Genomic DNA, 24,342 nt, shown 5'->3' on the forward strand with positions numbered 1-24,342 from the left:
TGGGGACTGGGCAGTGCTCTAGCTCAGAAGTTGAACAATGCGGAAGAAGCACAAGCAACAGCCAGGTAACAATAGAAATGAGTTTTATTTTGTAAAAAGTTATAAAATGAATATTGTACAAAAATAAAGTCTGTAGAGAACTTTGGTTGATTAACACAAATGACTGAGACATAAATCGCAGGTGAAGTAAAAAACTCCAGAGAAGCACACTCCTGTTTTTAATAAGGTCTAAAAAAAAAAAAAAAAATCACAAACTTTACCCTTTTGTATTTTGAACATAGTGATTTGCTTTGGTGGCAGCCTCTTTGAGCTGCGCAGACAATGCTGTGGGGGCAAGTGCTGAGCAGCAGGGGCTGTGCACCCCTGAGCGCTGCGCCCAGCCAACCACCCCGCAGGGCAACTCAGCCCCGGCCTGGCAGGTTGGGCTGATAGTGCCCAAATCACACTGATGCCAATGGTGGCATCTCAGCTGTGCCCTGCCCAGCACAGGGGCTGAGGTATCCCCATGGCCCTGCGGGTGGCCTCTGTGCTGCCTCCATCAGCCCAAGAAAGCTGGGGGGTTGGACCTGATGATCTCTTGAGGTCCCTTCCAACCCCTACAATTCTCTGATTCGGTGAAAGCAGCGGAGGTCAGGGATGAATTATATTTTGCAGACAATGCACATCTTTCTAGGTGTGTTCTGGACTTTTTTGACCACTAGAGCCTTCTTGTCTGGTGCCCTAGGGGCCCAAGGCAAAATGAGTGAAGAGAGTCATTGCATGCATGAGATAAAAGGTCAGACCATCCTTTTAGTTTTTCAGCTGTTTTTTTTTTTCTTCTTCCTTTTTTTTTTTTTTGGTTTTGTGTGAGTTGATGCTTCACCGATTGTCAGGTATGTCTAGTGACCTGTACTGCTGCTCCTTCAAGGAAAATAGTCTCCAGAACGAGAGAGCGGTCAGGTACAAATGCCTTTGCTGTACTATCCCCTTCACTGTAAGGAAACTCAGATTGCTCTGCTGTGTGGGTATGATCCTGTAATGTTTTAGTAAATTATATAAAACTCTTTGGTTATTTAACGCAATTGTTTACCTGCAGGCTATATTAAATCCAGGGCTAACTAATAAGAGGGATTTAACCTTTTCTATATGGAAATACGGAAGGAAAAGCTTAAATAAATACAACAAGAAATTATAAGGCTAAATGTGATTAATTTCCATTTGTCAATAGTTATACGAGGTCAGTTGGCAAAAAGTGTGAGAAAAAATGTGGCTACATTTTAAATATGACTAGAATTAGTTTGTCTAACAAATGGCTAATGTTGATCCAAGTCCTGCGACCCTCACTCATGTAGAGCCGTGTTTGCTCCTGCACTGGTATGACTGCAGTCACTTTCAGAAGTGTTGGTGAGCAGGAGGAAGGGCTGCAGACTTTGGCACTACATTCTGTGAACATAATCAGATTTTTGTTTAAAAGCAAAAAAGGTAAAGTAAGTGATTTTTTGCATTCAAGTTAACACTTTCAAAAGCATGGACCGTTGTTCCCAACTTAGTTGTCTCTCTGTATCTTCCAAGCACCTTCTACTTTGGCACCTTTGAAAAGAAACTTTAATAAATAAGGAAAGGAGACTCATTACCAAACTGTAATAAATAACAATAACTTAATCTCAATAAATATCTTCTGTATATTTATGTCTCTGAACGGATGCATTGCATCAAGTAGTCTCTGCTCACTCACAATGACCAAATACAAATGTAGTTACCCAAGTAACATTAGTCCTTTGTAAACCAAAAGAAACACGTTTTGTGTAAGCCAGGCTTGTTTTATCTCTTACTATACTAGGAAGAAGTGCTTAAAAACTCAACTTGTTCTCATAGGTAGCAGAAGAATGAAATCCTACACTTGCTTTGAAGAAACATGAGATAGAAATAGCCAAACTTAACCAGTAAGTGTAAATGTTTTGCTTTGTACCAATACTGGCCCTGCAGAACTTGAGCCTGGAAATTTTGACTTTTGCTCGATACCATCTTAGATTAATCTTTCTATAGTTTAAAAGTGGTCCTAAGTGCTGAGGAACCAACGAGCAACAGCGCAACGTGTCTTTCGATTGAGCTGAGGGCACAGGGGATGAGCAGGGTACCCCTAAGATGCTCCTCAGCTCAGCTTCCTGGCACAGGTGGGGGTGACCGCACCACAGTGTGGTACTGCAGGGTTGTGTTTTTAAGCACGTTCCTCATGGATCCGAGTCTCACTGGTGGTGGACTGTGTCAAATGGGAACGGGAGCGTGCATGCCATCCAGCCATCGACATCTCCAACCGAGCTTTTATTTACTTTCCTGTAGGACTTCAAAAGCCTCCATCTTTTAGGCGGCCTCGTGCTCCCCGGGCTCCCACGCCCCCTCTCTCTGCGTTCTTGGTCCTCTTTTCTCCACTCTGAGCAGACGCTTCCCTGGGAACCTTGGTCCCTCTCTTTGCATCATGGCAGGAATGCAAAACTGGAGCCGCCTCCAGTGAGCAAGTGTCAGACGCATCCACACCTTTTTGCGGAATGTTTTTTCAGTATGTGGTAAACCAGGTTATCGTCCAAAAAGGACAGGTCGTCATCAAAGGCTGTGGGTCTGCAACAAGCTTGCCTCACTTTGTCATTGACTAGTTTTTTCTTTCTGGTTAAATTTTTTAAAATTTTGTCATATGTAGTCTCAGCTGCATCACAAGATCCACTGCAATACCGGAAGATAAGCTCTTCTTTGGTTTCATATCCCAAATCCAAATCAGTCACATTTAAATGTATTTCTGTTAAGACACATCCCCGATTTTTGCCCTTTGGATTCCTCCTTCCCTTTTTGCTGGAATTCTCTATGTTCATGGCTGCGTTTTGCCGGTTCCTCTCCCGCCTAGAAAAAATTGGAGTCTGTTTATCTGGTGACCTCCTCAGTCTTTTAATGGTGGCTTGGATAAAGTCCACTACCTCATCAAACTGATCTGGATAATCCTCTGGCATATTAGCTGTTTGAGAAAGAGAGAAAATGCTTTGTCACATGTCACATGTCATGAAGAGAAGTTTGTCAGTTTGTGGCTCAAAAACACAAGACACATGCAAGCTCCTCTGCCCTTTACTTCAGACACGCTAAAACTGAGGGGAATTTGGATACTCATTTGGGGAAAAAGAAATGAGATATGTATGTATCTCTGCAGGTGTCTGCTTATGCTTGGTAGCACTCTGGCTCTTCTTTCAGTATTGAATGAATCCTGTCAAAATCGAGGGTTTGTCAAAATCAAGGGAACTCTGTCAAAATGTCATGATATGAATATTAGTCTTTGGGTGGATAAAGCTACTGTACAGAGTTACACAGGCTCTTCCTAGCAAGCAGCAAAGAGATGAGGTTTCTTTGATGCAATTTTGTGATTTTAATTGTTAGTTGTCTTTTCACACCAGCAGTGGTTAGTATTGTTAAAGCCACCTATTGATAAGGGTTTGGGGCAGGACAGAAGGAGAAATTTCCTGGGGTGCCAGGCTAAGCTATTATTCTTGGCTGAATGCCTGCTTTTTAATGCTTTCAGGGGATAATTATTATCAGAGCTTTTGAAAATTATCTTGTAGAACTATTTTGTATCACCAGATGCTTATTAGACTGAGTAGAAATAGGTCGTAATAGAAGTATTATGTTAATTTTCAAGGGAAATTTTATTAATGCATTTTCTTTCTATGAAGTTAAATTATCTATTGCATTTTTCACTTGGTATGTACTCTACCAGAGACAAATTATTCAAGTAAATTAAATGTTAAAGGCAATGAAATGTTTTGACACTAGTAGAATGAACCTCTTCAAGAAGGGCGAAATTGAATATGTTCTTCTGAAATGTTCTGAGCTCTCAGTTTTTCATCATGATTTGGAATAACATCACATCTGAAATCTTCCCATGGATTAAATCCTTCAGTGTGATTTGTTTTAGTGAAGACAGTGATTTAATGACAGGTCAGGCTGTCAGGGGCCCATATCTAGTTGCCTTTATTTTGTATTGTTAATGAATGTATCTTAAAGACTTAAATAATGCTGCAGTATTAAGATTTTTTCTCCCATTCTTATTGCCAAAAATCGAGTCTTTGAAGATTCACTTCTTTTGCAGGAAAACATAAGAGGATGCTTCTTTCTGTACTTAACTCCTAAGTACCCACCCTCACAGTGGACTAGGTTCACACACCACAAGGGTGTAAAAGGGCTCCAGAATGGGACCTCTAAAAATGGCCCAAGAACTGCAAATAATGGGAAAAATTATGCCTGATTTGGTGTGCCTGGACAGGGCTTGGTGTATTCATTAGGCCACTGTGGCTGTTACAGACAGATGAGACAGGAACAGCTCTGCAGGCAACAGCTCTGTGCTACATTTCCCTAATGAGCACTATAACAGACAGGAGCCCTGGTGGGAGACCAGGCAGCAAATGTTCCCAGCCCACATGTGAATGCATTGACCCTGTTCACAGAAGTGGGGAAGATACATGGCTGCCTCCCACTGTGGCAAGATGTGAGCTCTGTTAGTGTAAAAATCTGCTGAAACACAGCATGTCTGCACTTAAGGATGAGTACAGACCCCTCCCCAAAGCAGCCACAGCCTAGTGGCACCCTTTCAGAGGGATGGATCAGAAATACACAGCTTTTCATGGATGGCTCCAGCAAAATAGTGCAGATTGGTAAAGCAGTAGTGAAGGCAGGTGATCGTGTACCTTCACATAAAGAGAGTGATGCATGGGAAGTGTGATCCTATAAACTGAAGAGTTTGGACTTGGGAAAAGTGAATTCCACTTTGTTTTACAGGTATGCATGCTAAAGGCAACAATCACTAAGACCAGTGGCTCTGAAGAGACACAAAGAAGGGATGTCTGCTACTTACACAGCCATATGGGACCTGAACAAAGCAGGGTCCTGTGCCAAGCCCCATAGTCTTGTTCACGAATGGCAAGTGCACCCTTTGGGCACTCCTCTGCCACTACCTCTGTATCAGGTACCAAAACACCCACTATGAGCCATACCTACTGTTGGGGGTAGCATGGGTAGGTGCAGCCATTGGCTCTTGCAGGACAGGCTGGTCTGTCCACACCATATAAATACTGCCCTACTGAGCAAGGTCCTGGTCAAGGTGGTAGGCAGGCTACATTCCTTAAAGGCAAGAAGAGGTAGACTCCATGCTAGACCCGGTCAAGAAAGACAACCCACTTGGAGCTGGCCCAGAACCCACTGCTGAAATACAAGCATGTCCCTGGCACAGATATGGAAGGAGAGGCACTTGTGGCAGGAGGCACTTGCTCTTGTTGCTGTGGGACCGGGTGGTTTCCAGGTTTCTTACACAGAAACTCACTAATAACCCCATAGGGAAAGATATCTCTCCCTAAAGAGATAGCTTTGGCTGTGCCATTCTCTACTCTCACTTTGAAATTACCCCACCTGTACTACTGTGACTCCCCCAGCCCACACATCTGTCACATACTCCTTGCCCAAGCCTTGTAGCAAGTGTGACACGAGGAGACTGAAACACAAAAATGAGGGAAGCATACCAGGGTTCAGCAAAATGCATGCAGCAATCAACCATCAGGAAGAAGATGGGAGATTGTTACAGGGAAAACCAGCCTGGAGACCCTTGTCTGAAACCTCCAGTCTCATTCTTATCTCAAGCCTGGTATGCTGCTGATGCAGTGTGGGAAGTGTTTCCTCCCACCTAAGAAGGGAGAAGCAAAACTGTGGGTTACCCGAAGAAATAACAACCCACTTGGGCATCCTGTTTTTAAACTGCTTGCAGTTCAGGTGCAAAGATGTCACTCACCCCTGCGATGGTGCTATTTGCAGGAGTCTAATTCATTTATTAATGTTAACCTGGCAGCTATAGGGTTGAAGCACTGTCCTACCTAGGCTAGCGAAATATGCCCTGGAGAGTAGATGAAGAGGGGAAAAGGCCGATGCTGTGGACCATGCCCCATTTGGAGCCCATGCTGACATCTGTCCTGGTTCATGCAAGATCATGACCCCAGCTGCACCAAGGGAGCTAATGTCACTGAGAGCCTTCTGCACTGCAAAGTGGCCTGTGATACTAAGAGGCAGGAAACACATTGTAGGGGAGACCTATGCAACACTAACACAGGCATGGGGTGTCAACACAGGAGAAGGTGGAAGCAAAAGGGAAAAAGTAGACAAATAACCATGCTGACTGGGTAACAACTAGAGGCCCAAGCCTTGTAGCAAGTGTGACACAAGGAGACCAAAACACAACAATCAGGGAAGCATACCAGGGTGCAGCAAAACCCTGGACTTGCACATAGACTTGCTGCAACCAGAAAACGGGGTAATTAGCAGCACGACTGACTCCACTGATCTCACCAGGGCTCTAACATAAACCACACAGGAAGGACTCCAACCTGTAACCAGGGATGAAGTGTGTGTGGCCAATGCAGCTAAAGGAGCTGGAGATCCCTTCTCAGCTCATCCCCTCTTGCAACATCAGGCCACTTGGGATACTCACTGGGAGGGCTGCCAGCACTGTGAGTATGATGAATGCCAATTTTCTGTCTCAGGGGTGGACTTCCCCTTCAGCCCAGGGAATTGGAAAACATCCCAAGCAGATATCCAAATCAGTCCAGAGAACTCCTGCAGTGACCCTCAGAATTTGGGGATTACATCACCAGAGGAGAGAGGAGGCATGCAGGTGATATTTGGGAACCTGTGGGAATGGTGGGCACATAGACCTCCTTGAGGAAATGTGTTGGACCCATCAGTGTCTGCCCAGACAGTGTCTGCCTACCTACCACTGCACATGCTGTTACAGGACTATGCGTGTACATGATTTTAAACACAATGGCAGCTGTGTTACTGGGCCATGTGGTGAATCCTTGCAAGCTGTCATAAGCAACATCACCCTCTACCTGTGAAGCCCCAACTTGTCACTATCAGTGCAGTGATGTGCCTTTTGGCACCTTCCAGCTGTAGTGCAGACGTGCCCCAAGTTCCTTCTGTAATTTAGTACTACTTGAGGAACACCTCTCATCCAGGCTGTCAGCCAGCCTCTGGTTGGTACAATTGAACAGAGTCCCACAAGGCCGAGTTTCAACACACTCAACAGCACGGACCTGTGCCCTTGGTACAGCATCAAGTGCAGCTGGACCCAGCGACCACTAAGTGATGGGCCCAAGCAGTGGGACTTACACTGACTGGAGTGGCTTGGCGCTAGTTTTCTGCATATCCACGAAGAGTGGCTTGCAGAGTTTCGACAGCCAGGACAGTCTGTAAATAAAATGCTGAAGTAGGATGCTGGGCAACCAAGCAGAAATGCTGTCATTAACAAAAAGTGTGATGGGTTGAAACATGGCACTAGAGGTAAGTGCTAAGTTACCACCAGATATCATACATGAATAAGCAATAAGACAGACAGCAGGACCATCCCAGCCTGAGGTGCACTCAGTAGATGTGCTCCAGGGGTGCTGAGAGCTCCCCACACCACAGCCACTGAGTGGTGAGTACTTGTTTGGTCCATGCACTGCAGTAAGTGCTGCTGGGGGCGAAGGGGGTGCTGGGCTGCATGGCCAGGGAACATCAGCACACTCTGAGGGGCTGCCTTGGCATCCAGGGCTGATTAGTACCCTGAAAAAAGGCACTCGATTCAGCCATGTTCTCCCTTAGTTAGTTACCCCTCCGTTGCAAACAGTTTGAAAACCATTTATAGTCTCAGAATTAAAGTCTACAGCCTGGCAGCTATGCTTCTCTAATACACAACACTGCATGGACCTTGCTGGCTTGACTGTGCAGTAGGAAGGGCTTTCTGCACATCCCTGTGAAAAAAAGACGACTATTATCCCCTATTATCCCTACCTATTAAACACACAGTTGGCACATGCATATGTGTGTGTTATATTTGCACATACACATGTACAAATATATATAATTACACACACATTTTTTTTCAAAACAAACTGATTTACTGACAACACCTCCCTTCTGGTGGAAAAGCTGAGAGAACAAACATGACAGATGCTTGTCAAGATGTACAAAGTGCCAGCAGAAAATTCTCAGATGCTACGGGAACAAAAGCAGCAAAATCTTTTCTGAGCAGCAGTCCCTGTTCGCTGGCTCCAGGGTGTAAAAGGATCAAAATTAAAAAATCTGAAGCTATATAGGGTAAGATAAGATGGCACAGGATAGCCCACAACAGCATGTGCTCAATACAGGTTAGTCAGGTTGGCTCATAGGTACATCTGTGTGACACACCTCAAAGCAGGCATTCCCTGAGGGAGAGACTGTGCATCCTGGACATGTAAAATTTTCCTTGGTGGGCACATGGTCTCCATGTACCCTGCTCACAGCAGAATGGCTCACAGGCTCTAGGGGGGCAATGTGACAAGGCTGAGCCCCACCCTGTTGTAAGTAACAGGGTACCATGAACACTCACAAGACTGGTGTAAAGTCATGAGGTTTTGTTTGGGGTTTACATCATGTTTTTGAGAGCCACTTCCTGACTGCTGACCTCTCAGAATACCACGCCGCTGAGATTCTCCTTCCCATGGCATTAAACCCCTCGTTCTACTTTCTCTTCCCTTGACCCTCTCACATTCCAGGTATATATATTTGTTAGCATCACCTCTGCTTAGCACCTCTGCCAGCAGGAGCATGGGGCAGGTGGCGGTACCCCAGCAGGAGCTGTGGCAAAGTGCACGTGCCCTGCTCCTGTTCACAGAGTCATGGAATGGTCTGGGGTGGAAGGGACCTTAAACATCACCCAGTTTCAACCTCCTGCCATGGGCAAGGACACTTCCCACCTGACCAGGCTGCTCAAAGCCCCATCCAGCCTGGATGTGAGCACTTCCAGGGAGGGGGCATCCACATCTCGCTCTCCTGCAGCTCCCTCTTTCAATGCTGTGCCAAAGACCTGACATCTCAGCCAGGAGCAGGCAGAGCCTTCTCCTCTGGTGGTAACAACAGCATGAGTGTGCCTTCTAGTGCTGGAGTGTCGAGAGCAGGGGCTATGAATGGCAGTCACTCTGCTTTGGGGCAGCTCTATCTTCCATGTCCAGCTGAACCAGGGCTGTAGATCTGCCAGATATTTCTCAAAGGATCAGAAAAAAGGGTAAAAAAGCAAAGAAGGAAAGAATGAAACAGCACAGGACTGCTAAACACAGGCATCCAGAAAGTGACCCGGCTGGGAGGAGAGTTGGTCAACACCGGATATCCCAAACCCTGGGAGTCAAAAAAAAAGTAAACAAATTAGACCCATTTTAAATAAGATGCTTAGAAAACAAGAGTGTTTGCACCTTCTATTTGCTGTCTGCAAGCTGTCTGCTTGCTTTTTGAATCTTTAGAGTCAAAACAGGACACAATCAGACTACGATTTTGACCCACATTAGGAACTTCCCTGTTGAAAGCATAACCAAATTCTTGCCTCACTTGCTGCTCTCCAGAACCTGAGGCTTTGACCTTCCTGTCCCCAGCATGGTCCCTGTCCCCTGGGCACTGTAAAAGCTGGCAACGGGTGCAGGCTCCTGCAGCAAACGCCCCCAGAACTCCCCACCAGTCCCTGCAGAAAGCCAACCCAGAACCCTGCTTTGGGCACACAGGGAAATGAGCCTTCTTCTGGGCACTTTCTCTGCTGCAGCCCCAGAGCCTGCTGTTGCATTTCCAATTAATTAGAGACACCATGTGCCAGCGGGAGAGGGATCTGGTGCCTGCACTTTTTAGAACACTAAACAGTGGTCAGACAGACTCGTACATAAAGTAGGTCTAAACGAATATCCAAAGCAAGCTCGTCACATTCTCAGAAAAAAAATGTTTCCATTAAGGAAAAACTGGACATTTTATTTCTGTCTGTTCAAATGGGATCAAAACTACATTTCGTAAAACTATTCCTTTGATTTCACTAGCAACAGATTTATTTTAAAGCCAAATATTCCCCTGCAGTGGCAGTAACCCAGCATGGTAGAGCGAGAAACCCTTGGTTTGTACCTGACCACAAATTGGTTTCAGTGGGAACAGATGGATCTTCAGCTTTTGAGAGAAAAAAATCCAGTTACTCATTTTAGTGGCTGGTTATGGATTTAAAAGGCTAACTACAGTCTCTAACCATGCTGTTTATTATGGCTTACAAGAAAGGCTTAAATTCTATTAACTACAAAATAATAATTATATAAGCAGCTTTTCCTTTTTATTTCTAATCTCATAAAACTTGAAGTTAGAAGGTATTGGGAACTGTATTTACAGAACCATTTTCTCTATTGATCTTGGGTAAACATAAGCATGTCACTGCAGTATCATCTGGCACTCTGCATATCCTGAGTAAAAGTGATTGAATGAAACTCACATAAGGTATACTAAAAATGATAAAATTGTACTTTTGTTTTACATTGTATCTTTTATGCATATATTTGTGGTATTGTGTAACAACTACATCAAAACATCATGCTAAACATTTAATACAATTACCAAGATAATATTTCACTTAAACACAGCTGTCTTTCAATTAGAGAAGCTCAAATAGCAGCATTCAGACTCTTGTTTAAAGTAAGATTTCAAAGTCCAAGGGATTTAATCCAGCTAATTATAATGATAAGCACTATTTAGAAAACCCAGATCCAGATCTGTGTTAACATCAGATGGCCCTTTTTCAAAAACAGTTCTGGTACTTTCATCTGGGCCCTTAACTAAAATATTTTAATTTCCTTTCTTTCCTGGTTAATTTTAAGTTTCCTCCAAAGTTATAATCACAAAGATGTTTGTTCTTAGATCATTTGCTGGTGGGAAATATACAAGTCATGTGCCTCTAATTATAACTGCAATGAACCAGCCTCATGTTTTCACTGCTTATGAAGATGACTCTGGTATACCATTTATTCATTAATTATTTTATTCCTAGCTTTCTTTGTTGTAATTTTTTCAGGTACTTATTAAAGTGGACAAGCTCTACAACACGGAATCTCTCCATCTCATACCACAAAGGCATATTTTAGGAGACCTCTGGAGTAACCTGTTTGTGGAAGTGTGACCTTAGTGAACCAAAAATACTCATGTTATGTTCATTCATCTTTGTGAATAAAATGTGAACTATGACGGGGATAAAATATGTATTTTACTGAAAATGAAGTACTTCTCATGAAAACAAAGCTCATCACACAGGCTTTAAATGAAAGGCAGTTGCTAAAACTAGTTACACTAAAATGTTTTCAGGATTTAAGCAATTAAAACATTGCCTCTTTGAGGAATGACTTTGCTTTCATGCCTTGCATGAAAATCTGCAAGGCTAAGAGTGAAATGGAAAACAGTTGGTTGTGTCCATTAGGTAACAGAGCATCAAAGACAGCAGGTCACCTCATCTCTAAATGTTTAATACAGTTCTCGTTCACTGCCTTGCTCCCTGCCTTGCCAGCTCCCAGGAAACACCGCGTCCCTGCTCATATGCAGAAAGGTCTCAGAAATGGAGCCTCCCACTGGTGTCACTTGTCTCTCATCAGGGCAAAGGGCTAAGTAACTTGGCTAAGTAACCTGGGGACACTCACACCAGTCAGGTATGATACGGCAATACTGGAAATAGGCACAGGGTTCAACAAGATGTGCTTGTTCGTCATGGAGCAGACAACTTTCTCTTTGTCACCCTGCCAATTCCCATATGTTGGTCACACTGCTGAACCTACAGAGTACTTTGTATTTTCACATGACCATGCTTGGTGCCTCCCCTTGCATCTTTTGCCTGCTTTCTCATGGGTATGAGATGCTCAGTTTCCCCAGGGAACCTCTCTCTGTGGTTCCCAGCAGGAGAAGATAAGGCAGAAACAAGCAGACCATCACAATTGCTGCAAGTGGGGGAATGGCTTGGTAACAGGAAGAAAAAGCAAGGCCAGGTGAATTGGGTGAGGTGAAGGAAGATGTCTTGCAAGCTGACCAGTCCACAAGAGTTTCTTACTCTTAATGTGGTCCAAATGGGAGTCATCCACAAATTTATTTGGGGCTGAGCACCTCCTCTGGCCTCCGTGAGGGTGGTCAAAGGGGTATCACATCTTGCAGTCAGGTAGCAAGGGACCAGCAGGTGAATGTGGTCTCACCTCTGACTGCGAGCTTTGAACAACCAGCTCTGAGGCACCAAGGAAGAGACAGCCCTTCAGCACTTGCTCCTGAGGTTTTGATACAGCTCCTGCAGTAGCTGCTCGGACCCTGTCCTGGTCTTACTGCACAGGGGCTGTATTCAAGCGCACACAAGGCAGTCTCTGCACCTGAAGAAGTTACAGAATGAACAGTGTAAAAAGGGAAAAAGAGTCAAAGTGGATGTTCTCTGCTTGAAGCCAGTGATGGAGCAGGAGCCAAGCCTCAGTGAGGAACATACCCGACTTATTGCCCACCAAATCTCCTCACTAAGGTCTCATACACCTCCAGATCCATACCATACTGCAAACCTATAGCTTCCCATTGCAAGTTGGGTTTATGCTTAATTATTGGTTTTGTTCCATCCCTGAGACAGCCTTAAAGAAGCCTTAAAGAAGTACTGGGACCTGAAACTTGTGACCTCTAAGTAACAGGGCATGCAGCTAGCTAACAGGCATTGCATGGAGACTTAAATGGAGGAAACACTGCTGGTAATAAAAAGAAACTGTCTTTAGCACTGCTGGTGCAGAAGTGATCCAGACCAGCCCTCACCACATGGGTCACACAGCACCACTTCGATGCCAGCTCTCTGAACCTGAGCAGCACAACTGATAAAACAGCAGGAGCACTGCTTCCACAACAGCTCAACACAACTCCGAGCAAACAGCTGCACCTGGGATGCTCCTACACTGTATCTCCTGGCTTTAGGGCCATGCCAAGGAACAAACACAGGCAGCAATGCAGCAGGAAGGGGCCCTGTCCCTGTCTCTATCCTGGAGCAGGAAAGCATAGCCATGTGGGCAAAGCCATGACTGATGAACCTGCTGGGACAATCTCTGCTGCTGTCAGATTTTGATTTGGCCTATAAATGATAAATTTGCTTCCTGAATTTCAACCTTTTTGCAATAGGAATGTTATGTAAAGTTTTAACACTACAGTTTTGAAAATGTTTGTATGATATTCATCAGTTCATGGCTCCCAAGCAGGTGCTCCTGCTCTGCTGCAGGAGATGTCACAGTGGGATGTGTGGACCATGACCTGTCAGATGGTGTTGGTGGCTGCTCAGAGGCAGCGAGGCTCTGAAAAGCTCTGCCTCCTTCCAAGCCACTATGCTGGACACATGCCTCCTTGTCAGAAATTCTGTGAATCGTTGCTGGTTTTGTCAAAGAAATCTGATCTGTTTGGGATGGGAGCAGAGATAGTCCAGATATTTGTATGTAGCTTGTTAGATGAAGGGGATAAGACCAGCTTGCCTCAAAAAATGTGGCCACCTGAGAAGTTCTGGCATACCTGCCTTGCCCACACACAGAAAAACAAGTATTTTGAATCCAGTGTTTGCTTCTTTTTAAGCCTCAATAATCATTAAAGTATTTGTACGAATCCCACTGAATTCAAAGAAATGCGCCTGCAGTTTTCAGTGTAAGTGCTGTGCCAACAGATACAGACCAAGGCAGATGATTAAATATCTGCTAAGTCATACACTATGGTTTTTTTCCTTAAAAAAATGCTGATATTTGAAATGTCTTACATAATTCATTTTCTGTCCTTGATCTTAAAACCAGACATATTTTGTATCTTAATACTTTGTTTGTACCTGTCTCAAATATATATTTTTGATTCTATTTTCTTTCTTCTCTCTGTAAGCAAGACTGGATTGCCAACAACCATTGAAATCTTTCCTTTGGTTCCCCTTACCAAGTAGTATTTGCTCAGAAACTACAGCTGTTTTTGTCAAATGACCATTCTGCAGTGTCCACCATTCTACCAGTACTAGTGTGTCAGTGGCCTCATTAGATGTCTGATGATCCTGAACATTGTTATGTCACAATATTTTGTATGCTCATTTATTACTTGTCATTAACTTATTGTGATGGAAGTATGAGAATCTTCAGCAAGTGTCATTACGTGGGGTTTGGCCTCTGTACTCCAAGTTTTAAGTTACAGTTTCTTGGTAGTGTGTGTGTGTTGGCGAGGGATGAGGACTGGATATTTGCACTAGATCATAGAATCATAGAAACATGGGGGTTGGAAAAGACCTCCAAGATCATCTGATCCAACCATCACCCTACTACCAATGTTACCCACTAAACCATGTCGCTAAGCACCACGTCCAACCTTTCCTCAAACATTCCCAGGGATGGTGACTCCACCACCTCCCTGGGCAACCCATCCCAGTGCCTGACTGCTCTTTCTGAGAAGAAATGTCTCCCGGTTTCCAACCTGAACCACCCCTGGTACAACTTGAGGCCATTCCCCTCATGTCCTATCACCAGTTACCTGTGAGAAGAGGCTGACCCCCAGCTCCCCACACCTTCATTTCAGGTAGCTGTAGAGTGCAATAAGGTCTCCCCTGAGCCTCCTCTTCTCCAGACTAAACAACCCCAGTTCCCTCAGCTGCTTTTCACAGGACTTGTGTTCCAGCTTCCTTCACCAGCTTTGTAGCCCTTGTTTGGACACACTCCAGGGCCTTGATGTCCTTCCTGTAGTGAGGGGCGCAAAACTGATCACAGCACCTGAGGGGTGGCCTCACCAGAGCAGAGTACAGGGGGATGATCACCTCCCTGGCCCTGCTGGCTGCACTATTCCTGATAAAGCCAGGATGCTGTTGGCCTTCTTGGCCACCTGGGCACACTGCTGGCTCATGTTCAGGTGAGCATTGATTTTCGTGGATGGGACTTGATGACCCCAATGGCTTCTCTCAGCTTCTGTAACTTTAAATATTATATATCTGCCTTATGCAGGAATACTAAAACTTACATAGTCACTGCAGCCTATAATTTTGAGGATCCTATTCTAGTAGACAAATAATGCCTCTCCCAGCAATCCATCAATAGCCTCATCACAGAGCTGACAAGGATTTCTAAAATACATTCAAGAGGCCTACAAAAGGTGACCAAGAAATGCATGTTGAGGTATGTTATCTAGCAACCCACATCTGCAAAACATCTAAAAGGATCCACACTTCCACTGGAAAAATTTTGAGGCCCCCTAAAAAGAAAAGGAGCAAAGACATAAAACTTTAAACAAAGGATAACTGTTAAAATGAGAATAAAACCAGATTCTCTTGCATTTCAATCATTTTCTCCTTAGGTCTCTGAACACCCTTCAGGGGAGTATATTCAGGAGATATACGTGACTGCAGAAAGAACAGCTTCTAAGGCTACACGCATCTGGATTTACCCAGATGTGCCCTAGAATATGTCACATGAATTTTGCACATGAAAATAAGACAACTTTGAATGCTTGAGATTTCTAAATGCCTAGAAAACCTGGGCGTGCCCACGCACAAACTTTACTATATATATGCTGGCCCAGTGACATACGCACACTCAGTCTGAGAGTGGCTGGATGCACCGGCTGCACTGGATACACACAGATCAAATGACGAGTGTGGCACCTGCTCGGCTGGGGCAGACCTCTCCGATGCATTGCATTTACTGTGCATGGGCAGGTTGCCTCTGTGGCTTGTGAGTGTCTTGCACTAAAGCACATCTGCTGCACTGTGAGGGTTTTGGGCAGGAAAACCTGGACTGAAACATGAGAGTTCTGATTTGTAACACAAAATCTGTCTAATAAATACTGTAGGAAATGAAATGCAATATTTTGGAAGTATAATTTAATATTGTTTTTACCTTTAGAAGCCCTATAATAACGCTGTTCATTCTAGATACTTCCATTCCAGATAAATGCAGAACCTTAACATTAAACACCCATGAGCAGGGATATGAAGAATGTTTAACAGAGGTATAACACACATATAACATGGTGTGTTATGCTATAGCGCGACAAAGGAACTCTAACAATAATTCACCATCCTGTGGCCATGGAGTAATCCAGTCGTTATAACTCAGAGAAGTATCTTCTCTTTCCATTAAAACACGAGATTTTTCAATGATTTTTGCATTTATACTGCTAGCTCATACTCAAGATGCCCACTTGATCAAGAGACTACATGCCATGCCCTGGATCTTGGGATACTACAACCCTCACACATGTGCTTATTACAATTATACAGGGACAAGCAGTTAAAAACTTATATGCTGGGAAACACATAAAAGTCAAATTAAGTGTTTTTACAGTTATTTGGTTTATATTTGCTCTGTTCACATTCACTATTTAAGCTAATTGTGTCCATCTACCTACAGACTGTAGCATGAGGGAAATGAAGGGCTTTCTAACTTTACATACTCCCCAAGTACTCTCCTTCACGTGAAATAAGCTGTCCCATGAGCACTGATGCCTAAAACACTTAGAAACACTGGGATCATCTCTAATGTACTAGAGTTACAAAGGCTACTCTCACCCCAGCGTGTAGTCCAATGAAAAATGCAGAAGACTGCAATTGCCAACTCTCTCTGCCCTCTCTAATTACTGTCCTGAACAACAAAGGTCAGCACATTACACCTGATCAGTCTGGGAGGTTAGGACCTTGCCTGTAGGCTGGAACGAAGGAAGGTTTCCAGCCAACCTGAAAGAGATGGGGTAGCATCAGGTGACCCCAGAGCACTTTGCAGAGAAAGCAATCCCATCAAACGAGAATGCAGAAAGGTGTCAAGAGCCTTGGAAAACAGATCTGTGCTCCAGCAAGGTGTTTGGCCTTCCCCTTGGAGTGGGGCTGGATCTCACAACCCACTGCTGCCCATGGATATCAGAGACCTGAGCTACCGCACCAGCCTGCATGGGGACCACTTTAGGGCAGAACCTTTCACCCCTCTTCAAACACTATAATGTGGCACCCTGTCCTGCTTAGTTTTTTGAGCTGCCTCCCGCAAAGGTGCTAGCCCCCAGGGGTACTAAGGCATGGCGGGCCCACCAGCAGGCCACGAGCGTGCCTGATGCAGGGAGAAGAAACCAGGTCTATGCAACACAGCCGCCACCCCTCTTGTGTACATAGTTCTGTCTCTTCCCCATGCCAAAGGGTGCATGGCACCAAATGGTGAGCAGAGAGGAACAAGTGTGCTGAGGGCAGGGTTGTGGTTAATCCAACAAGGCGCATGGGCCTTGTTGGCCTGGATGGGATTGGCCATGCTGGGAGGGGTGGGCCTGGATGGGATCAGCCTCGTGGGCTACGTGCTTGCAGCCTGCTCTTCAGGCACCACATGCTTTTAAGTCAACAAAAACAGTGTGAAAATGAATCAAAGTATTTCACCACTTTCTTACAGCTGCCTGGCTCCCCTGACTCACTCAGCTTGGCAACCCGGCTGAGAGAAGAGTCTCCAGCGTTTGGACAAGTGTGCCGTGCTGCTGCTGTGCAAAGATCACAGGAACAGCCTGGGCTTTTCCCAACTTCTGTGAAGAGCAGCGCTGTGGTGGTTTTACCGTGCTAGGCAGTTGAACACCACAACCGCTCTCTCACTCCCCCTCCTCAGATGAGGAGGGGAAGAAGTAAAGGGAAGAACAACTCACGGGTTGAGATAAGGATGATTTAATTAAAGAGGGGGAAAATATATATATATATATATATGTATATATATAATTAAGGAAATATTATTATTAATTAAGCAATTCAACTAAAGGGAAAAAAAGGAAAAGGGGAAGAGGAAGGGGGAAAGGGAATAACTAAACAAAACAAGTAAAGGCTATGTGGAAGTGCAGAGGAAAGAAATTACTCTCTACTTCCCACAAATGAGCGATGCTTGACCACGTCCTTGAAGCAGGGCCTCAACACACGTAGCTGGTGTTCGGGAGGAGGACAGACGTTTTCGCAACGAGAGCCCACCCCTCCCCTCTTCTTCCTTTTTCCACCTTTTATTGCTGAGTGTGACATCATATGGTATGGAATATCCCTTTGGTTGGGTTAGGTCAGCTGCCCTGCTGATGTTTCTTTCTCACTTTTTGCCCACCCCCTAGGAGGGTCAGAGAGAGTCCTGATGCTGTGCCAGCACTGCTCAGCAGCAGACACAACACCAGTGTGATACCACTGCTGTTCTAGCTACAAGTGCAGAGCGCAGCACTGTATGGGCTGCTGCAGGGAAAGTTAACATCCCAGCCAGACCCAGTATACAAGCGCCAGTATTCTCCCCTCACAGTCAGGCCCATCGGATCCAACAGGATCCTCATGGTTAGGAGATGGAGGCTGGAGGGACCCTCCTTTCTGGAAGGACTGTTCTGAAGATACCTCGGAGCCCTCTCTGTCCTGGGAGGAGAGGCTTTGGAAGGAGGCAGGCTGTTCACACTGCCACCAAACAGGTTAACACAACTCATCTTCCTCCTTGCTTACCCATTCCACAGAAAAAAAGGAGGAAACAGTGACAAGTTCTGTACTGCTACCCATCCCCTTGAGCTGCTGATGAGACACCGGCAAGGAACCACAAGGAACCGCATTCCCAGAAGTAGCTTTTAAGATAGAAGTGGTGCTGCATAAATACATCCTCCCTGGAAAGAGGGAACACTAATGCTCTCCTGCCCTGTGCTGCCTCCTACCTAGCACTCTTCTCACCAGAGAGCTGGTGTTGCCGCCAGCCCGTGCTAACATCACCAGCACAGCACCCAAAAAGCTGATCCCTGCCTCTGGTGGGATGACTCAGTGCCCCAGTACCTTCCCCACCACAGCTAAGTAGCAGTGGATCAGGGTTGGGACCGGAGAGGAGGGGGCAGCCCCAGCAGGGGGAAAACACAAGCAAGGAGAGGACACAGAGGAGAGAGACCAAGAGGAGAACAAGGAGTGGGATGCTGGAGGGTAGACAAAAAGTGGAACCATGGGGCACAATTCCCCACTCGGGAACTCCGTGCTGCACTAACCTGGCTGCTCCCAGGGAAACCAGCACAGGGCTACCTGTGGCCAGAGCCACGACAGCCACAGGGAAGGACATGCCTCCCGGTAAGGAGATAAAAATGAGCCTCAGTCTCTGGGTTCTCTCTGCTATGAGCTACAGGGAAAGGGATGAGCAAGGGCAAAAGGAGCAACCTCCGGGCTGCCTCTCTGCCTTTGCCAAATGGACATCTCCACAATCTGTGTGGGTATTTTGCCGCTTCTTATTGAGCCATATTAACCCGACTTTAAAAAGCCACCAGTGTTAGCGTAACACTCACATACCACTGTTAAAATCCTGCATCTGCTATCGTAGGAGGCCTGTTATTAGCGAGGCATTATTATTATCTGTCATTTGGACTGTAAGCTGTCTTACTGTGAGCTGGTTCATGTGGATTGCTCTGCACCAAGCTCCTAGCCCCACCACTTCTACTCTTCTGTAAATTTGCACATGGACACACTGCTTTTTGGATAAGGATTCAAGGAGGATTTAACAAAACTCAGCAGCACACCAGGATGTGTACAGTGCCTTGCAGCACGGCACACAGTGTCCACCAGGACCTGTGCCCACTGCAGACTGTGAATAACTGCACTGGCACCCTGAGCAGCAAGAGGAGGCTGAAGTGGTGGGGAGGGAGTTTCAGTGCCTGTGTTGAATGGTGCCTGACCCTCCCATGGCTCCTTTGCACACAACTAACTTACCCATCTCTCAGGGTTTTTCAGCCAAAGGGATCCTAACACTGGTGGGAAGGAAAGGCTGGACCAGGGGTCACTGCCATCTCCAGCCCCAAGCTTTTTAGGATGACTGGGTTTGGAGCTGCTGGAGCCAGACCAGAGCTGGTGGCCCTGCCTAGGGAAATGCGGGGCGGAAAGCAGGGGGGTCCCTTCCTCACCCTGATAACTGGGCAAAGGGGAGCGGGTTTAGCAAGACAGACAGCAGTGGCTACAAAGGGGAATGTTTCTTACAGTCACTGTGCACAGCATAGGGAGGCGGCAGGCTGATGGGGGAGAGATCGTCTTCAGGCCCCTCTACCACTGAAGGGGGCCCCTCGGGAGGCATCTTACCGGTGGGCAGGGGCGAGGTGGAGACCGTGTTGAGCAGCACCACGCAGACAGCCACAACATCCCATAACTTCATCTTAGATCTCCTTCCAACACGGGCCCCTGGCAGGGAGGAGAGGTAGGGTTAGCTCCCAGCTGCTGTGCTCCCCCAGCCCTGTCCCTTCCCTACCAGCCCTGAGACACCATGGGGACACAGCACAGGCCAACAACCTGCGCTCAGCTGTGAACCCCCAGAGCCTCCTGTCCCCATCTCATGGGACCTCCCAGTGTGGGATCAGGGCTGTGGGGTGTCCACCAGATTCTATGCCCAGACACGCTGCCTGGGGGCAGGCCGGCAGGTCCCAGGGGCCTGTGCCCAGGGCCAGGTGGGTGTCACCATGTCCTCGTGCTGGCGGCCAGGTCACCTTGTGCTCATCCTCCCCCAGCACCCGGGCACCTGTCCCAGGGCTGGGACAGGGTGGACCTGGCTGGCCTGGGGTGCAAGGCTGCGCAGCTTTGCTGTGCTATGGGCAAACTTTCCTTTCTTTCCTCTCCTCGCCCATTCCTTTACCTTTGCTCTTGCCTTTTAATTTTCCCTGCCCCCTTTTCTTTTCCCCTTTCCTGCTCTCTTTTCTTTTTCCCCCTTACTTCCCCCCCTTACTTTTTCCCAGTCCACTTTGCTTTCCCCTTTCCCTTACCTTTTCATTTTTCTCCTTTCATTTTCTCTTTTATCTTTCCCTTTCCCTCTTCTCACTCTTTTCCCCTTTTCTCCTTTCCTTTTCCTTTCCCCCTTGTCTTCTTTCCCTTTCATTTTTTTTTAATTTCCTGCTTTTTTTTTTTTCCGTTCCTCTTCTTTGCCTTTTTCTCTTCCTGTTTTCCTTTCCCCTTCCATCTCCACATTTTCTCTGTCCTTTCCTCCTTCCCTTCCTTTTTTCCCCCATTTCCCTTTCCTTTCATTTTCCCCTCCTCTCCATTTCCTCCTTATTCTTCTCCTCTCCTTTTCCTTTCCCCCTTCTCCTTCCCCCGTCCTTTCTCCCTTTCCCTCCCCGCACCCCGACACCCACCTCCCGGGGCCGGCAGCTGCCCCGGGACCACTTCAGCCCGGCCCGGCCCCGCTGGGCGGCAGCGGAGGGGTCTCACCGGGGGGATCCGGCCGCAGGGCTCCGACCCCTGCCCGCCGCCGGGGCCGCTGCGCGGAGCCCGTCCAGGCTCGGGTGCTGCCCTCGCACCTCGCCGCCACCGGGGCGTCCGGGGGAGGGGGGGGCGGTCCTGTGCCCCGCATCCCGAGGAGGGGACCCCTCCCGCCCCGCCGCGACCCCCGCCTCGCCCTCACCTCCGAGCTGGTCTCGTCGGACCCGAGATGGACATCAACGCCGTGGAGCCGAGCGGCCGGACGGGCGATGCATGGGGGGCCAGGTCGGGGTCCGGCCGCCGGGACCCTCTTTTGCGCGGTGGGGGCAGGCGTGGGGAAGGGGGGCGAGGTCGCGGGTCTGCGTGGAGGCGGAGGGGAGCCGCCAGCACAAGCGAGCCCCGGCGGCCACCCCCGGCCGCCGCAGGTGCTGTGTCCGCGGCCGGTGCCGGGGTCTGTGCCCGCTGCGGCCCCGGGGCCGCGCTCAGCAGCGGCGGGAGCGGCCCGAGCCGCGGGGAGCGCCGCCTGGCAGCGGGAGCTGGCTCTGGGTGCTGCTCTTGGGACCCTGCCTGGAAATCTGAGAAAGACACTCCATCAACAACTGCGGGGAGTCAGATGAAGACATCAGGGCTCCTGTAACGCCAGCTGGTCCAGCACCGCGGGGAGCCGCGCACCGCTCGGACACGCACGCAACGGCGGGAACGAGAAAAAAAAAAAAGAGAAAAAAAAAAAAAAAAAAACAACGAGAAAAATAAAAAATAAGAGCAGCTGAGGAGGAGGGGAGGGGAAAAAAATTAAAATCGCACCACCCCCCTCAGCCTGCTGGCAAAATCAGAGGCCGGCGCTGGGATTTGTAGCGCCGGTAGCAGCAGCAGCAGCAGCAGCCAGGCTTCCTCCTGCAGAGCGGGGGTCCCGTCGCGGCGAGAGCTTAGATCCAAGCGGGGAGCGGCGGGGGGCCGGGCCGGTGCTGGGGCTCGCCCCAGCTCCCCGGGAGCCGCCGGAGCTCCGCGGGCGGGGTCGGGGGCGAGGCGAGGCGCGGGGGGCTCCGCACCCGCGGGCGGAGGGGAGCGCGGAGCCGGACGCCGGGGCTTTGCCAGGGCGACTCTGCGCCGCAGATGGATTTATAGGGCCCTTTGGCAGTGACGCGCCCTCCGCTGATTCGCTTTCAGACCCAAACACACGCTGGCCCCCCGCACCGGACCCCGCGGAGCCTCCAAATATCTCCCGGCTGAAGTCACCGGCCCGACATACCGTGCGCTGCGCGCCCGGCGGCGCAGCCCCGCGGACACCCGCTTGGCCCCGCGGCGGCCGTGCCGGGCCGTGCCGGGCCGGGGTAACCCAACACCGAGCCTCGGCGGCTGCCGGAGCTCCGGCACGGCCCCCCCCCCCCGGCCCCGCCGCCACCCCCTCCTCGCACCCCGCCGGCCGCAGGTGCCCCGGGTGCTCCGCGCTGCGCTGCGCGGCCCCTGCGCGGGGGGCAGCGGCGGGGGGACGCGCGGGAGGCCGCGGCGAAGTGGCCGTAAACAGTCTCGGCTTACAGCCCCGCGCCCTGTATTTATGACTCACCCAGTTGTCCGGAGGTATGAGGTCCTCATGTCGCCGGTGCTATGAAATTAACGCGGCGGGCGGCTGGGGAGAGCACAGGGATTGTGCGCCGGCCAATAAAGCGCTTCGTCTGCACCGCGCTCCTTCCTTTTTTATGATTTTGTTGTTGTTGTTTGGTTGGGTTTTGGATTTGGCGTGCGGTATGGCTGGGATGGGGCAGCGGGACACCGCGGGGCACCGGAGCCCAGGGACGAGGGACACCGGGGGGCACCGGGAGGACGAGCTCCGTGCTGGGCACGGCCGGGCCGGCGGCAGAGCTGTCACCGAAAGCTGCCGCCCGGCCGCGGGATCCTTGAGCCCCCCCTCCGCGGGGTGTGCGTGCGGCTCTGGCTCTGCATTCACACGGGGTTGTGCGCGCCGGATCGCCCCTCTCTCACGGGGAAGGAGAGCAGACCCCGGGACGCCCCGACGGGGACCGTGCCCGGCCACATACATCCCCACACATCCCCACATCCCTGTCCGTCGGAACGGCTGCTGCGGCGGGGGCGACCACGGCGGCTGCAGGGGGTCCGGCAGGGCGGGGAGGGGGGTACGAATACCTCAGGTTTCTCTTCTCCTTTTCCTTCTTCTTTCCCTTCCCTTCCCTTCCTTTTTCCGTCTTTTCCCTTTCCCTTCCCCTCCCTTCCCTATCCCCCACTCCAGCCCAGCCCCAGACCCGCTCCCCGGCCTGCCCCAGCTGCACAGCCCTGACCCCTTGGTTAGGAAATAGGATGAGGTTCCCAGGTACGGGCTCCAGAGCCAGGCCTGTGAGCACTGGCAGGGCTTGCTGGCTTTTCCTTCATTGTTGTGCAAGGTACAGATGCCCCAGGTCTGGTGGGGTTTTCGGACTGGGGGCTGCAGAGAGGATCACAAGTACCCCACTGGGTGAAATGGGTGCCAGGTTCCTTCCCCGTGCCCTCTGCAGTCTGCAGTGAAGTTCTGGAGTCGTATTTAAGGGAAATATGCTAATGCCATTTGGATGGGTTATCAGGACAAATATTTCTGAAGGTGGCATCTTCTAAATTTCTAACAGATGACCAGAGGGAGAGATGAATGCAAACTTCCCTCTGAAGCCCATCGGGTAGCATGGCTTTTCCATTGCCATGATTGTTAGTGCTTAGTGCACGAAGGGGGAGTTTCAAAACTATCTTCTGCTACACGGGGGATTTGTGATGAAGGGGGCAGTATTCCTTGTGAACGTGCCCCCTTCTCCACAGGAACAATGCACTCACTACACAAATAATGTCTGAATTAATTATTTTATTAGATTTAAAAATAAATCAGGTTATTTATTTTCATAACTGTGCCATTTAGGGAAAGATAAATTTGCACAACAGAGATGTGTATAAGAACAGAGGAGTAAAACAGTTCAAGAATATCTAAGCTCCTGTTGTAAATCTGGAACAGTATTGCACATCAGCTGTCTTAACATTAGTCACCTTAACTTTTTTTTTCAGTATGGACAGTCCAGTGGTCGGCACCTGGAATAAAAGTTTATGAGTGCCACCTCCTCCAGGACAGCAATGCACTGGTGGAACATGATGGAGCAATGTGGGAAGAAATGGTATATGTGGTATCCGTACAATAAAGACACGGGCATCTGATAAATGCATCTGTTTGTATATGCAGAGAGATGGGGCCAGGAGCAGGTGCTATAAGAAGCAGTGGCCGGTTTGGCTCTGCAGCACTGTGCAGGTCCTGCTCGCCCTGCCTCAAGGGTTGTTTGTGTGTGGATGTGAGGTGGGCGATGGCTGCA

The 24,342-nt window shown here is 48.5% G+C and overlaps 1 protein-coding gene and 2 long non-coding RNA genes across 5 annotated transcripts; 1 reads left to right on the top strand and 2 right to left on the bottom strand.

Annotated features, from left to right (window-relative positions):
• Nucleotides 1-66: 66 nt before the first annotated feature.
• GDNF (glial cell derived neurotrophic factor) lies at nucleotides 67-22,702 on the bottom strand. 3 transcript variants are annotated; one of them, XM_035310765.1, is made up of 4 exons: nucleotides 22,569-22,702; nucleotides 21,207-21,579; nucleotides 19,799-19,996; nucleotides 67-2,983 (listed from the first exon to the last, which is right to left on the bottom strand). In XM_035310765.1, exons 3-4 carry the CDS (start codon nucleotides 19,968-19,970, stop codon nucleotides 2,499-2,501), a joined length of 657 nt encoding a protein of 218 aa, XP_035166656.1. In that variant the 5' UTR covers nucleotides 19,971-19,996; nucleotides 21,207-21,579; nucleotides 22,569-22,702; the 3' UTR covers nucleotides 67-2,498. The 3 variants fall into 3 exon arrangements, with proteins under 3 accessions (XP_035166656.1, XP_035166657.1, XP_035166655.1); XM_035310766.1 differs by lacking the exon at nucleotides 22,569-22,702 and having other exon boundaries at nucleotides 19,898-19,996; nucleotides 21,207-22,266; XM_035310764.1 differs by lacking the exons at nucleotides 21,207-21,579; nucleotides 22,569-22,702 and adding an exon at nucleotides 20,938-21,024.
• On the bottom strand, nucleotides 4,325-7,378 carry LOC118156601. The gene is made up of 3 exons (XR_004746329.1): nucleotides 7,088-7,378; nucleotides 6,278-6,938; nucleotides 4,325-6,200 (listed from the first exon to the last, which is right to left on the bottom strand). It is a non-coding gene; the product is annotated as an uncharacterized LOC118156601 (long non-coding RNA).
• On the top strand, nucleotides 21,153-22,682 carry LOC118156600. Its single transcript, XR_004746328.1, has 2 exons — nucleotides 21,153-21,289; nucleotides 22,172-22,682. It is a non-coding gene; the product is annotated as an uncharacterized LOC118156600 (long non-coding RNA).
• Nucleotides 22,703-24,342: the final 1,640 nt, after the last annotated feature.

Source organism: Oxyura jamaicensis, chromosome Z (genome assembly GCF_011077185.1).
Source record: "Oxyura jamaicensis isolate SHBP4307 breed ruddy duck chromosome Z, BPBGC_Ojam_1.0, whole genome shotgun sequence".
Classification (NCBI taxonomy): domain Eukaryota; kingdom Metazoa; phylum Chordata; class Aves; order Anseriformes; family Anatidae; genus Oxyura; species Oxyura jamaicensis.